Genomic DNA, 14,785 nt, shown 5'->3' with positions numbered 1-14,785 from the left:
AGGGTTGTTTCAATTGATAAAAAAGCAAAACTTCATAGCATGAAATCAAGAGTTTAAATATTTTTGAGTCGAAGCCCTACTGTATATCTAAACTATATACAAAGGTATCCCCTTAGTATGTAGCTATGGTGTGCATAAACTAATCCAAAAGAACCTCAGTTCAAGAGAAAGGAAAAAAGAAAGAAAAAAAAAAGTAGTAAGGTCGCTTGACCCTGTGCCAACATGAGCCAAAAAGCTTCAATTATACACACCGTCAAACAAAATTTAGGACTATTGGATTCAAAATTTTGGTCCAGATTTCAATCTCAATCATTTAATCTGAATAGTCGATATCAAAATCTCGGTGGTCTTAAATGTATTGTTTGACGGTCATGTGCATTTAGTGAAGCAAAGTTCCAACATGAGGGTCAATGAAAGCTTGTACACAAGTATTTAATAGAGGTGGCTTATGAGGGTGGGTGCTCATTTTACCATCCTAGTGTCTGAGCATAAAGGCCACAAGACTTGGCAAGTATTCCCCACCCTATTTAATTGGATAATTTTTTTATTCTACTAGTTTAACCATAGCCACCATACTAATATTCCTATTAGCCCTATCTCTCTCCATAGTGTAGTTACTAAAGTGATCATGTTCTTTATGAAGTTACTATCGCCCCCATTCACTTCTAATGATGTTAAGAAACTGATATGATTTAATGTTTAATGTCTATTTTGTCTTATTATAATTAATAAGTCATAAGACAATACAGTAAGAAATACCAATTTTATCCTTATACTCTTGTCATGTTAGATTCCCCAAAAATGGGATCATGAGCCTATTGAATTTGATTTGTGCTTCTTTCTTTCATTGTGGTCCATTTCGTTAACCTCATCTAAGCATAGCCTCCTATGCCTAAACCAATTCATCCCATTATAACAACATTGTTAATTTATAATTTGGTATTGTCGATTGCAAAAATTATGTCTCCAAAAATTAAAGCAAAACTCTCTGTTAATGTCAATCTGTGGAGAACGAAAAAGAAAGTGATGGTTTAATGAGACAAAGTTAACATTAAATGAGGGGATGAAAGGCACATTTGAAGGAAAGGAACAAGAATTTTATGAATATGGCAAGAGAGATTTTCTTTTGGGTCGTAGGCAAGAGAGGGTGATAAAGACTAATAAATGTGATGTGGGGTGGGGGAGTTTACCATCAACGTCATGGATTTGGTTACCTGAATTCAGAGATTTCATGTTGGGTTTAATGATGAAAATCACTTTATCTTTTGTTTGAATTCAAATTTGAATTTTGGTGGGTCCCACTTAGTGTTAAACATGGATAGGTGTTTGGTATCATTAAGAGGGCCTTGGGAGAGGTAAATGGAGAGAGAAAAAATGAGTTTCTAGTGACTTCTAAAGAGGGTTTTGTCCAAAAACAGGATTAGCTTTTGTGAGTCTTCTTCTTCTTGTGGTTTTGCAAGAAAGGATTTCTTCTCTCTTGTGTTCTTCTCCATTGCAACTCCATTGAAACTTGAGCTTGGATTGAAGGGTTTTCTTCAAGAGCTTAAGGTGGAAGGGTATTCTAAGGAGGTTTGAGAGGTTATGTACCGGTTGAGGTAACATTGTATCACACTCAAATCTTGTACTATTTTGAAGATTAAAATAGTGAAATCCCTCCCCGTGGATGTAGCTAATCTCGAATATTTCGGATTAGTGAACCACGTAAAATTCTTGTGTGTTGTTTGCATTTCATTTTCATTCTTGTTGTGGTTTGTTGTTTATTTGCTTTGTGATTGTCTTTCAACTTATTTGCACAAGATCCTTGGTTTATTTTGTTAATTTGGGTGATTTGTTTAATCATCCGGTTCCGTGGATTTGGTCTTGTCTTCTACATTTCAAATATTTGAATTCATGAATGCGAGATGAGTTTGGAGATTTCAAATATCCAGAGATTTTAAATTTATAGATTTCAAATCTATGGAGTCATAATTTATAAAATTAATTATTTGGTTAAACGTGTATGTGGAATAATCTCTGAGGATTCATCGGTGATTTTTGTGAATGCGCAAATGTTTAACGTTTTTATAGTAGGGGGTGAAATCTAGGGGTGAAATATCTAGATTTCACCTCATAAGCCCATACCCATAAATCTACATATTTACGTTTTTAGTGTAAAAATATGATTCTCTAGATTTCATGAAATCTAGAGATTTTCACAACCAAAGAGTATAAATCTCGCATAATGAATCCAGAGATTTGAAATCACTTGATTCATGTAACCAAACAGGTCCTTAAATATTCATCTTTTTATACTAAAAACGTGAATATATAGATTTATGCATATAGTGTAAAATCTAGAGATTTCACCTATACTATAAAAACACTAAACATTTGTACATTCACAAAAATCACGTCGACCAAACAAAATTTCATAATGAAATTTCCACAAATTTAGGTTAACTAAACAATTCATTTTATGAATTATGACTCCATAGATTTGAAATCTCCAGACTCATGTAACTAAGGGTGTCAATTTATAGCCCGAACCGTTAAAACCAAACCGCACCAGCTCATTATAGCCCAAACTGGCCCGAACCAAACCTTAATGGGCCGTAATTGGGCTAAGGGTTGTGGAGCCCGCACCAACCCGAAACCGAACCGCAACCCATTTTGTAATTTTACATTAAATAGTATTTGAATCATTATATTACCATTCGGTAGTTGGTATAAACAATTAAAAATATCAAGCATGAATTCAAAGATCAAATAGTCATTTTACTACTTAATATCTAGGTTCTTGATTTCTATAGAATGGGTGGTTAATGGAAATTGACCAATAGCAACTTTACTTTCCATACAATTTTCGCTTTTGTTGTAGGATGCTCAATTGTTTATTCTTGTTATTTTTCTTACACACCATAAACCGTTAGTCAACCCGAATCTAAACCGTCAGCCCAAACCGTTAGTTAGCTCGAACCCAAACCACACCAAACCGAAACCGGCCCGAAACCATTATTTTGCTAATGGCCCGTATTTGGGCTAGGTGTTTTTCAGCCATAAACCGTTAGGCCCAGCCTCAAACCGCACTGTTGACACCCCTACATGTAACCAATAGGTCCAAGTGTAGTTATTACCATCAACGTCATAGATATTCTTTTTAGGGTTTACTAAACAAGTGTATTTACTAATTAGAGAGAGAGATTGGTTTCTTCAATAATCTAAAGCCAAATTCATATATCTAAAATAATATTATGGCTCATTTTTAAGGAATCTAATACGAGGAAGCATGAAAGTTCTCAATGATTGTTATGTTAGTTGAATAAACTTATAAAAAACCTTTAACGTAAAGACTCTAAAGAGTAAAGCAAATTCTAAACCACTTTTATTAGTCATGCACCATTATATATTTCCATGTTAGAAATTATGTAGTGTACAACCGTATCTACAATAGATGAAGATACAGAGTTGTATGTTGTACACAATATTTTATGTTTACAACAAAATTTTGCTGTACCAATGCCACAAGTTGAGCTTCAGTACTGCACATTAATTGCACAACACTGAGCTGCCTATGATCTAGATTAATTCTGGTGGTCGACAATGAATCTCAACCACCCATTTTTTTTTTTTTACTACACCACTAAAACCCAAAAAAAATAAAACGAGTGGTCAAGACTCGACCACCACTTTACTTGTTAAGTAGGCTAGCATTTTTACCATCATCGACGCATATATGACTATGGCAAGTTGGCAACTATCATAGCTGTATGGTATTTGCAATGTTCAAATATGTATAAGAGGACCACATCTCCATCAATGGCTCAACTACTCTTTCACATATAGTTACTCATAGTAATACTTTGATCACTGATGTACCCTACCCTGCAAGACAAAAAGAGAACCACCTCTCTAGTGGACCAGCCTATGCTTTCATCATATTTAATGGCCACAAATAATCTTACAGCTGCTATAAGTATGTTGTTACACATAAAAGAGGATATATGCATGCATGAAAGTTTGAGTATAGATCATTTACCCTTGTGCTTTCTTCACACTTATCTACCACACATTAGAAGGGGGTCCACAGAGGCCCATTCGAGTCCCACCTATGATTCATTTTATCAGAACTCGTAGGTGAATCATTTCATAATATGTGATGGAGATGTGTGAGGAGAGCACAGATCTATCTTAATAGGTAGAGAATCCGAACTCTGAAAGTTCTGCATAAATTTAGAACGTGTTACTTATAACCCCTCTGACCTCCGCACGAAGAGCACAGTGCAGAGTCAGAAAGAGAGCAGATGTCAGATGTGGACAAGCTAGTAACATTTTGATTCAGTATATATAGAAAGGAGTGGCATTATGTTCAAAAGATCGTGATGGCAGTGACTATTGTACTTGCCTGTATAGTTACAAGTTAAATGGTAAATTTCTCAGTGGATCAGAGAAAGCTTCATTGAAAAGTACTGCACTAAATTTCAGATTCAGTGAAGGTGGGACATTGATTTCTATTTTGTACCCTTTGAAATTTAATAGCCGGAAAAATGAGTTGAAGAGTGTAATCTGTTGGGCATAAGTTATAGAGGACAGGTGAGGAAGGTTTACCCAACATATTTCTCACCTTGTTAATCAATATGTGCTAGAGTATGTTGAGTGGTTGGTGTTATTTAGAGTTATAGATCACTTTTTTCACAGAGTAGAGAGAGAGAAAGTGTCAGCTTCAATGAGGGGTGATTCAGCTACTCCCCTTTAAGATTCAACCCCACAAATTTATGAATTTCACATGGGAGCTCTCAACTCTTGCAAGCCCTGTCTACCCTCCTCACACTATCCTCATAAATAAGCCAGCAATGAAGGGAAACAAGAAACCTGTATTATGCTATTTGATCCACATCTGCAGTTACTGAAACTACTGTGAAAAAAGTGGGAGAATGATGTCTGGGACTCAGAAACTGTGCTGCTCCAGTTTCCCTGGCTGCATTAGTCTCTGCCTCCTCCACTTTACTTGGAGAGAGATTTTATCCCTGTGTGGCTGTGTGGAGATTCTCATAACTTATGAAACCTCATTACAGCTGAAACAAAAACCTAAAAAGCAGTTGGGTTTTCTTACCCAATGCAAAAGGCTTCTGCACAAGCAGAGTCTAGGGAACAGTTTTCCTATGCAGCTTTACCCCAGCAATTCTTACTGCGAGGCTGTTTCGATCTAACTTCAACTGCAAAGATTACATAAATGAATTTGATAAATAGTTGTTTTTGGGTCCATTAAATAAGTTCTCTTCACCGGAACAGAGAAATTTTTTTTTGTAGAAAACCCCTGTCGGCCCCTGCAAAGTAATAGTACTAAATGTGAGTGTACTCTGAAGTAGACAACATCATGAAAACTAAATGCAGTTTAAAATGATCAAACAAGAAAAAAAGACTTGTCTATCAATTTCAAAAAAGATTGCTTGTACAATTAAGTCTTCTCTAATTTCTGTCATTATCTAAGACTAGAAATTATTAATAGAGTATGTGACAGATCGATAGGGAAAAATATTATAGACCTAATCTACAAACCTTAAATGATGAAAACATACAAGCTAGCTTGGATTATGCAATTATGTGTGACTGTTTAGGGAACAAGGAACAAACTTAACAATCAGGAAAACATCTGTTCCATTACCAATGTCATTAGCTTATGATGGTGATGTCTATCCTTGATGTTGCTGCTATAAGGATAGATGGGTCATCATCCTCAGCAACATTTGTTTGATGAATACTAATTGAAACGGCCATTGACTTGTTCTGTTAGTGGTTGGTTTATAATGGACAGGAAAAACAAGCTGTGGAAACACCATGAATCAGTCACCGAAGTTAGAGATTGGCCACTTGGTAGCTAGCATGAGTTGCAAATGGGTAGCCGCAGCATGATTTTGTTTAGTGATTCTCAGCTGTCTTATTGAAGACAAGAAAGGACATTAAGAAGAAGGCCCACCAGAAAAATCCATCATTATGGCCTTAATCCGTAAACCTCTTGCATGGTCACAACTATATAAATACATGACCAAGTCATGATCAACTAGAGCATTCAGCTATAGGTGGAGAATTGCAGAGACCAAGAGTTGCTAGTTGCTTAGCTACTACATCCAGGGTTGCCCAAAGCTACTATCTCAATGGGTTTTCCTCTACCTTCCCTGATAATTGGTTTAGTAGTGGTTCTAGGCATTACCACTCAAGCAGAAGCCAGGGCATTCTTTGTTTTTGGTGATTCACTTGTTGATAGTGGAAACAACAACTATCTGTTCACCAGTGCTCGTGCAGATGCACCACCTTATGGTGTCGATTATCCCAGTCGTCGACCCACCGGCCGTTTCTCCAATGGGCTCAACATCCCAGACATTATCAGTTGAGTTCTGAGTTCTTCCTTCGCAGAAAATCTTTAAAATTGCAGTAGTTTAGTTACAGTAGTAAAAGATATAAAAAAATCCTATACAGATTAACTAAATTAGTGCATTATCTGCAGGTGAACAAATTGGTGAGGAGACTGTAGATCCTTACTTGAGCCCTGAGCTTAAAGGTAACAGATTACTTAATGGAGCCAACTTTGCTTCAGCTGGGATCGGGATTCTCAATGACACAGGGATCCAGTTTGTGAGTGCAAGTGAAGTCTTCTTTGGTAATTCTCTTGAATCCTTGTTCATGCTTAGATAGTAATTTGCTACACATTTGCAGATAAACATAATTAGAATGCCAAAGCAACTTGAGTACTTTGAGCAATACCAGCAAAGAGTAAGTCAGCAAATTGGAGCTGCCGAGACACAGCAGTTGGTGAACCAGGCACTGGTCCTCATTACTGTCGGCGGCAATGACTTTGTCAACAACTACTACCTGGTTCCTTACTCAGCAAGATCTCGTCAATTTTCTCTCCCTGATTATGTTCGCTATATCATCTCAGAGTACAGAAAGATTCTACTGGTAACAATTGTAACTTTATATAGTTCCTTTCTTCAGATCAACCTTAATATAAGTCCACAGTTAGATGCACTGATCAGTGATCAGTTTGCACAGCCCTCTTCAAAGTGATCAGTAGAACCTTTCATGGTCATCTGGGTTTTAAATACAAACAACGTACATAGAGAGTTACAGAGTTATTAATGGGCCATGTTTGTATGAAGGGTGTGGGGAAGAGATTAAGAGGGCAGTTATATAACAATACTTGTATAATAACTGCTTAACTGCCCTACAAGTACTGTTGTCCGTGCCATTAAAGCCCTATTAAATTTGTGTTGGACAAGGTCACATCATGCAGTAACTCTTGCCTACTAGTATAACTTTTAAACAAGATCTAGATTCATGTTTATGTATTAAGAAAATTTGCAGAGGCTGTATGACTTGGGAGTTCGGAGTGTTCTTGTGACTGGAACTGGGCCTATGGGTTGTGTTCCAGCTGAGTTAGCACAGAGGAGCCCTGATGGAAATTGTGCTATTGAGCTGCAACGAGCTGCTAATCTCTACAACCCTCAACTCGTTCAGATGGTAAACGAAGTCAACAGAGAGATCGGCACAAATGTGTTCTTTGCTGTCAATGCATATCGAATGAACATGGACTTCATCAGTTCCCCTCAGCAGTATGGTAAGTTAACCAGCAAGCTTTCCCTTTTCCTTTGTGAGAGTGTGAACAGCAGTAGTCATAAGACAAACCCATAAAAAGTTACCAAAAACAAGGTTGTTTCAATATTGAATTAGCAGTAAGGGGAAATTATTAACTTGATTCGTGAGTTAATTGATTTTGGTTGCAGGTTTTGTAACATCAAAGATAGCATGTTGTGGACAAGGAGCTTACAATGGGATTGGGCTATGCACAGTTCTGTCAAACCTGTGTCCGAACAGAGCTATCTATGCATTCTGGGATCCTTTCCACCCAAGTGAGCGAGCAAACAGATACGTTGTCCAACAAATCCTGAGCGGCACTTCTGATTACATGCACCATGGGAACCTAAGCTCAGTCTTGTCAACCATTGAGTCCAGAATTTCTGCAGTCGCATCCAAGACCTGAAACTCTCCATTTTTATAAGCCATTGCTGCTGCTGCTACTACTACTACGACTACAGATCTTCATGTTCTTCTTTTATGATTAATAGTAATTGTAATTGTTCATCTTGTTAAGTGTGCCGCCAAGTAGTGCATCTGTTAGTGTTTTTGAGTGGGAGTCAAGGTGTGAGGTTGATCAATTAAACCATGGAGGAGGATCCATGGTTTTTCAGATTTTAGTTCTTTCTACTTGAATAATGATGATTAATATGATAATGAGTCTGTTTGGTTTTACCTCTCATTTTGTCTATGACTAGTCTGGGGTGGCGCTGGAATATATTTTTTTTTCCTTCCGTCTGGGCCAGCTTACGCGCAACTCAACTAATCCTCAAGGGAGCTTTTTATAATTAATATAGGCGGAGCTTCGCCCCTAGCTCCAAGGGGATTTGAACTCTGACATCTTTTGTGGAAGCATTGGTCTTTTGCCAACTAAACCACCCCTCGGAGTTGTGGCGCTATAAGCTGGACTGGGCTGGTTTAAGCAGTCTTCATCATTTTACTTTTCGAGTCTTCATTCTGTTAAAGCAGTGTATTGTTGCAGGCTTTAACCAATAAAAGGTGTATTGTTGCAGGCCATACACGTGACAAAAAGCATAGAGAATCCATCCACCATGTGCTTAACTTCAGTTGTGTAAAATCCATGTCAACTCTTGTTGCAAAAAGGAAGCTTTCTTGAATATCTGGCCCACCCTATTCTAATCCGAGTCCAGACCAGCGACCCCGTCGGGGAGCCCTCTTACCACCACAAAATACAGGGGGCCCAGGGGTAGTGATGAAATTTTTTTTTTTTTTAAAATATTTTTCAGATGTGGGGCCCACCGTTTTTGTGGTGAAAAAACCATCGGAGAGCACAGAGTGCTTCCCATTGGGGGTGATGATCCGAATTCTTCTAATCCATCCCTTCTCTGCCCCCTCCCCCTTGTTCTTCTTTTCTCCCCAGCCATCCCTTGATTCTCCTCATCAGCCCCCCGAGGCCCCATTCTTGGCCCAATCCACCTCTCCACTGCTTTAGTGTGGAGTAGCCGATCCACTAAATGATGTCACTTCTTCTATGTAGACTTCATTGTTGTGGTCAATTCCTCTAAGAAGAATAAGAAGAAAAATATGAGGAAATCTAATTAATCTTGAGTTACTTTCTTTTTCCTCAACATGAAAAATAAAATCATCAACCAAAATGAGAGAGAAAGGGGGAAGGAGAGAAAACGATGGATAAAATATAGGACAGAGCCAACAAAACCAAAGAGGGCCTAAGCTAAGCAAAATATTACTCCTTACCCATAATTAGATTTATCCCCTTTGTCCATTTAAAAAAAAATAAAAACTTTACATTTGGATGGACGATAATACCCTTGTGAGTGTCATATTACCAAATTGCCCTCACTCACTTCACTTTGTCTTTCCAAAGAACTCTCTTTCTCTTCCATCTATGAAATCCCTTTCGCACTCAATTATCTCTCTCCACAGCAACCCTACTTTCTCTGACTCTAGCAACCGGTAATTCCTCACCGCTACAATTTGATGCAAAACATTAGGGGTGTCAATTTATAGCCTGAACCGTTAAGTCCGAACAGCACCGGCCCGTTATAGTCCGAACCGGCCCAAACCGAACCTTAATGGGCCTTAATTGGGCTGAGGGTTGTGGAGTCTGCACCAACCCGAAACCAAACCGCAACCCGTTATAACCCGTTTTGTAATTTTATATTAAATAGTATTTGAATCATTATATTACCATTAGATAGTTGGTATAGACAATTAAAAAAATTAAGCATGAATTCAAAGATCAAATAGTCATTTTATTACTAAATATCTAGGTTCTTGATTTCTATAGAATGGATGTGTTTTTTTTAATGGAAATTGACCAATAGCAATTTTGCTTTCCATATAATTTCCATTTTTGTTGTAAGATGTTCAATTGTTTCTTCTTGTTTTTTTTTCTTACCCATCATAAACCGTTAGTCAACCCGAATCTAAACCATCAGCCCAAATCGTTAGTTAGCCCGAACCCAAACCGCACCAAACCAAAACCGGCCCAAAACCGTTATTTTGCTAATGAGCCATGTTTGGGTTAGGTGTTTTTCAGCCCCAAACCGTACCATTGACACCCCTACAAACGATCCATGCTAAAGCCTAAGCTGGATCCCACGTAAACAACCGAGTCATTTGAGCCACCTCGCGGATCCACTGGCATGGCTAATAAGCCTCTCTTTTTTTTTGGCCAAAAAAACAATGAAGGTGATTGTACCTATGAGGCTGTATAAATTTTCAGCGGTCACTTTAATTGAAGAAGAAGTTGGGAATTGAGAAAATCTCCAAACGTTGATTGATTGTTTTGTGAAAGTTTATTCTACAGGAGTTTAAAGCATCAATAGTGATTAGTAACTTGGGGTGAAAGACAACCACACGTGCAAATTTTTCTATGTAACCCTAATCATGTATGAACACATGTAAATTTCTCCAAAACAATTTGTTTATGAGATAAGAAAACCACAAAATGGGGTTTCTTGATTGAAAATCTCAAATTTGTTATTTTTCTAGGTAGGGGGCGGTCAGTCAAACTAACTTGCTGCTCCAATCAACCGCCCTCTTAACTTTTTAGCTGTGAAAGCCGATTTCGACAGACTTCGAAAGGTGAACACTTTTAAACATTTATCAATCAATGGTATAATTTACTTTAACATTTGACTCCTTTAATATGAGTTTTTATGCATGCCAAAATCTCATTTTTATGCCTTATGGACTGATTTTCTCTTTTCTATTGAAGTCAAATAGAGTGGTCGAGTTTTCTTCTAATTCATCAAACTCCATAGGTTCGATTTTCGAACTCTCGAACTCAACTTAAATGGTCCAGAGTTGTCTTCTTCTCGAACTCTGGGTTCGCAAACTTGAAACGATTGATTATTGGGTTAGAATTTTATGAGATTTCACATATTCTCTCTGAAGAGGAGCCAAACCCCACTTAAGTGGGCTCATAATCAAAATATCTCTTGTTTCTTTTCTCTGAAGTATTGAGCTCGACAATAAAGATGTTGCCAATGATGCCAAGGGGACCTAGAAAAATTGAATAAGCCTGATTTTAGAATTCTGGATGCAAAAATTCGCACCCCAAGTATAAACATTGATCCATCTTTTCTTGTTTGTCAGTTCAAAATTGATCTGAATTGGTTAGAATAAGCCTTAATCATATACACTTTTTGGTTTTTTGTTTGATAATCCTCTAAATTCAATACAAATAGATCAAATTTGAGTTGGGCTTGTTTGCTTATATGAATCCATAGATTTTAAATCTCTAGAATCACAAATTGGAGATTTATACCCATTTGGTTGTGTGAATCCCTGAATTCATGAAATCTAAAAATTCACATTTTTACACAAAAAAACGTGAATCTATAGATTTATGGGCATGATGTGAGAGATTTCACTTCTACTATAGCGAAAAACATTTGAACCATGACTCCATAAATATTTTTTTTATAATGAATCCACAAATTTCATTTCAAATATTCCAACTAATCAAACAATTAATTTTATGAACTATGATTCCATAGATTTGAAATCTCTAAACTCGAAGTAACCAAACAGACCTTTAATGGCTTAATCATTTATTGGGTGGTCTGAAAAGATTTACAAAGCTTAAACCAACGATGGCGAAAGGAGATAAATGATTTTCTTTTCTTTTTTCTTTCAAGGGAGATCAATGATAGATTCACACAGTATATTTATTTTTATTTTTTGGTTCAAAACACATTATTAAACATTACGTAGTGAGAGCTTTAAAATCTTAACTAACCATCGTTATTATGCTTAATCAGAGGGATAACCACATCTGTCCAACCTCCCTAACCCAATAAATCAGTCTCCATCACACCTAAAACATAAAGAAATAATTAAAAGTGGGGACCTTTATTAGTTTATTAGTCCTTAATAAGTTAGTCTTTGATCAAATAAGGTTTGTTATCATAGCATCATTATGTATTAATTTTCTTGTTTCCTTTAATAAGTGGAAGCATCAATTAATTACTTTTTTAATATCATTCCGTCACACCTTCCAATTAATAGAGTTCTATATTCATAAAAATATACAAAATGGAATCTGTCCTTCCCTTTAAGATGATGAAGAATATGACTTTCCTATAATATTAAATATATGTACTTTCAGTCCCCAAGTCTTATGTATTTTTATGTATTTCATCATTTCAAAAATTGCTAAGCCAGTGGTTGTATATTGTTTTATTTATTTTATATTATTTTACTCGTAAAACAGTTGTATGTGAAATTAATAAATGACTAGTTAGTCTGCATTCATCGGCGTATAATAAATTAGAGGTTTAAAAGTTCAATTTCCTTGGAGTCGAGATTTCTCTCATATATATATAAATTGTTGTTTTATGAATTGTTCCATTTAAACTTTGATTCTTATAACAGCATGACTAAACCAGAAGATAAATAATTAAATCAAAATTATTAGTCACTAGACTATCTGAATAGAGATATAATTATTTAATCCAACCACCCTAATAATCATTTTTTTTTTGGCTGGTTAGTTACAAAATAAGAAATCAAAATTTTTTGAGGGTTGGTTTGGTAATGATGTGTTTAATATATATGAGTTGTGCTGATTAGGATAAACAAGTGTAAGGTTTTAGATTGAAGAAGTGCATGGACCATGCAGAAATATAGATTTAAAATGACAAGACTTCATTTGGAAGAGAAGAATAAAAAAAAGGAGAGAAGACTTCTTTTGCAAGAATAAAATTCTCCCTAATAGTGTCAGTTAGGTATTGAAATATCAATATTGATGAACATGATAAGCTGTGTGTTTTCTGAACTATCCAAGTAAACACATGAAGAAAACCACCCAGATACATAAATGGTTATTCTGTTCAACTAAAAGATTTTATGAACTAAGAATTAAGGTTACCCAGATAACAAGAGAAAACTACCCAACTGCTTTGCCTGTTTAGTGACTTTACTGTCATTAGGGTACCTTTGAAGTTACTTGGTTTACAAATCAAGTTGAGGGGAGAAAGGCTTCTAAGACAAAATAATAGATGGAGATATATGAAGTTACTTGGTTTTTAAATCAAGTTGAGAGTAGATGGCTTTGATAACAAATTAATAGATTAGATGCATCAAGTTCTTGGCTTTGATATCAAGCTCTGGGTAAAAAGTTTTTGAACAGAGGTAATAGATGAAGATATAATGTTACTATTTGTTTCTAGACTTTTAGTACAGTGGTGGTAATCTCTTATGTTGATGCACAAGTCCAGTGGGTATTGGGTTCAAATCTCTTATGTGTTTCTTTCAATGATGACTAAAAAATAAATATGGGTTCCCTAAACAAATGCTTTGGACGATGGTTTGTCAAAATTTCGAGACTCATAAATTGACAGGGTATCATTCAACATACAAGTATACATAGAGTTATAGTGTAGTTGGTGCGTTTCTCTTTTTAGATGGCCCAAAAGGTGAATTAACATCGTACAACGATTATTTTCATTAGTTCTTGAAAAAAAAAAACACATTTATTTTCATTGATTCTCTAACTTCCTTTGTTGTTTTTGGTAAATATTGAGAGGGCTAAATATCATTGAATCTTAAACCCTAAATCATAATGCTTCTTAAAAGATGAAGCATTAGCTATGCGAGCTGGACTTTTGGAAGCATTGGGAGATGGTTATGAATATGTGGAGGTTCACTCAGATTGCAAGGATCTAATTATGTTCGTGGTGAACGGGTCCACCCCTCCCCATATATTATTCCGATTCTCCAAGACATACAGTACATTGCTTCAAAATTTCAGCATTTCAATGTCAGGCACATATCTAGGAAATCCAATATAATAGTAGATATCCTTTATAGTAAGGCATTCAACCTCTCAAACCGAGTATAATGGCTTATTTCCAGCTAATGGTTACTAGAGCTTTGCTCGACCATTATTCAGGTTTCTAAACAAAGAACTAATTACCAAAAAAAAAAAAAAAAGGCATTGTTCAACAAATGGGTCTAAATTCAATAATGTAAAGGTGGATAACCTAATACTCATGCTTATGTAGCAGTTTTTAGCATCTTTTATTGATTTTTTATTTTAAATAAACATAAGAGTAGATACATATTAGGTATTACAGTATATTGCAAGATATAAAAAGGCAGGTCACACTGGAATCATTTAGCGACTTATGTGTATAACCTATATACTCTAGTATAATTGTTATTAAAGTCATCTTTTAACTGCTATTTTTACCTATATATTTTATATTATTTGATATTTTTTTGTTTAATTCATGCGATTCAAACAAATTTTTTTTTTTCATAATCTAAAAAAAAAAAAAAAACCTTTGAATGCATATTTAAGTTTATACACACTAAATGTGCTTTGGACACATTAGTGGCAACATGGTACATAGATCTAACAAATCATAGATGGTTTTGGATTTCGAACATCTGCTCCTCTACTTGGGCCGTCCAATTAAAAAAAAAAACAAGCTTATACATAGGATAATTTTATATTAATTATATCATTTTATATTTTTAATGTTGTTTTCATGTTTCTGTCCATAGCTATACTTAAATGCCAACATAATTATTGCATCTATAAAAAATTATTATGTCAAAAAAGAATAATATATTTCAACAATAATGTTCAATCACAACCTAAAAAGTTTTTTTTTCTTTTTTCTTTTCCCTTTCGAATGGAAATCGATTTTACTAGTTAAAAAAGAAGACGAAGGTATATTAC

General features: G+C 35.6%; 1 protein-coding gene across 1 annotated transcript; it reads left to right on the top strand.

Annotated features, from left to right (window-relative positions):
* Positions 1–6,030: 6,030 nt before the first annotated feature.
* LOC149009850 (GDSL esterase/lipase At5g18430-like) lies at positions 6,031–8,290 on the top strand. Its single transcript, XM_089163929.1, has 5 exons — positions 6,031–6,363; positions 6,482–6,609; positions 6,691–6,933; positions 7,339–7,591; positions 7,758–8,290. Exons 1-5 carry the CDS (start codon positions 6,132–6,134, stop codon positions 8,012–8,014), a joined length of 1,113 nt encoding a protein of 370 aa, XP_089020055.1. The 5' UTR covers positions 6,031–6,131; the 3' UTR covers positions 8,015–8,290.
* Positions 8,291–14,785: the final 6,495 nt, after the last annotated feature.

The sequence above is a fragment of the Hakea prostrata genome, chromosome 7, assembly GCF_041222555.1.
Source record: "Hakea prostrata isolate BN-2017 chromosome 7, UWA_Hpros_2, whole genome shotgun sequence".
Lineage (NCBI taxonomy): Eukaryota > Viridiplantae > Streptophyta > Magnoliopsida > Proteales > Proteaceae > Hakea > Hakea prostrata.
Note: the sequence above shows the minus strand (reverse complement) of the source record. Positions and strands in the feature narration are given on the sequence as shown.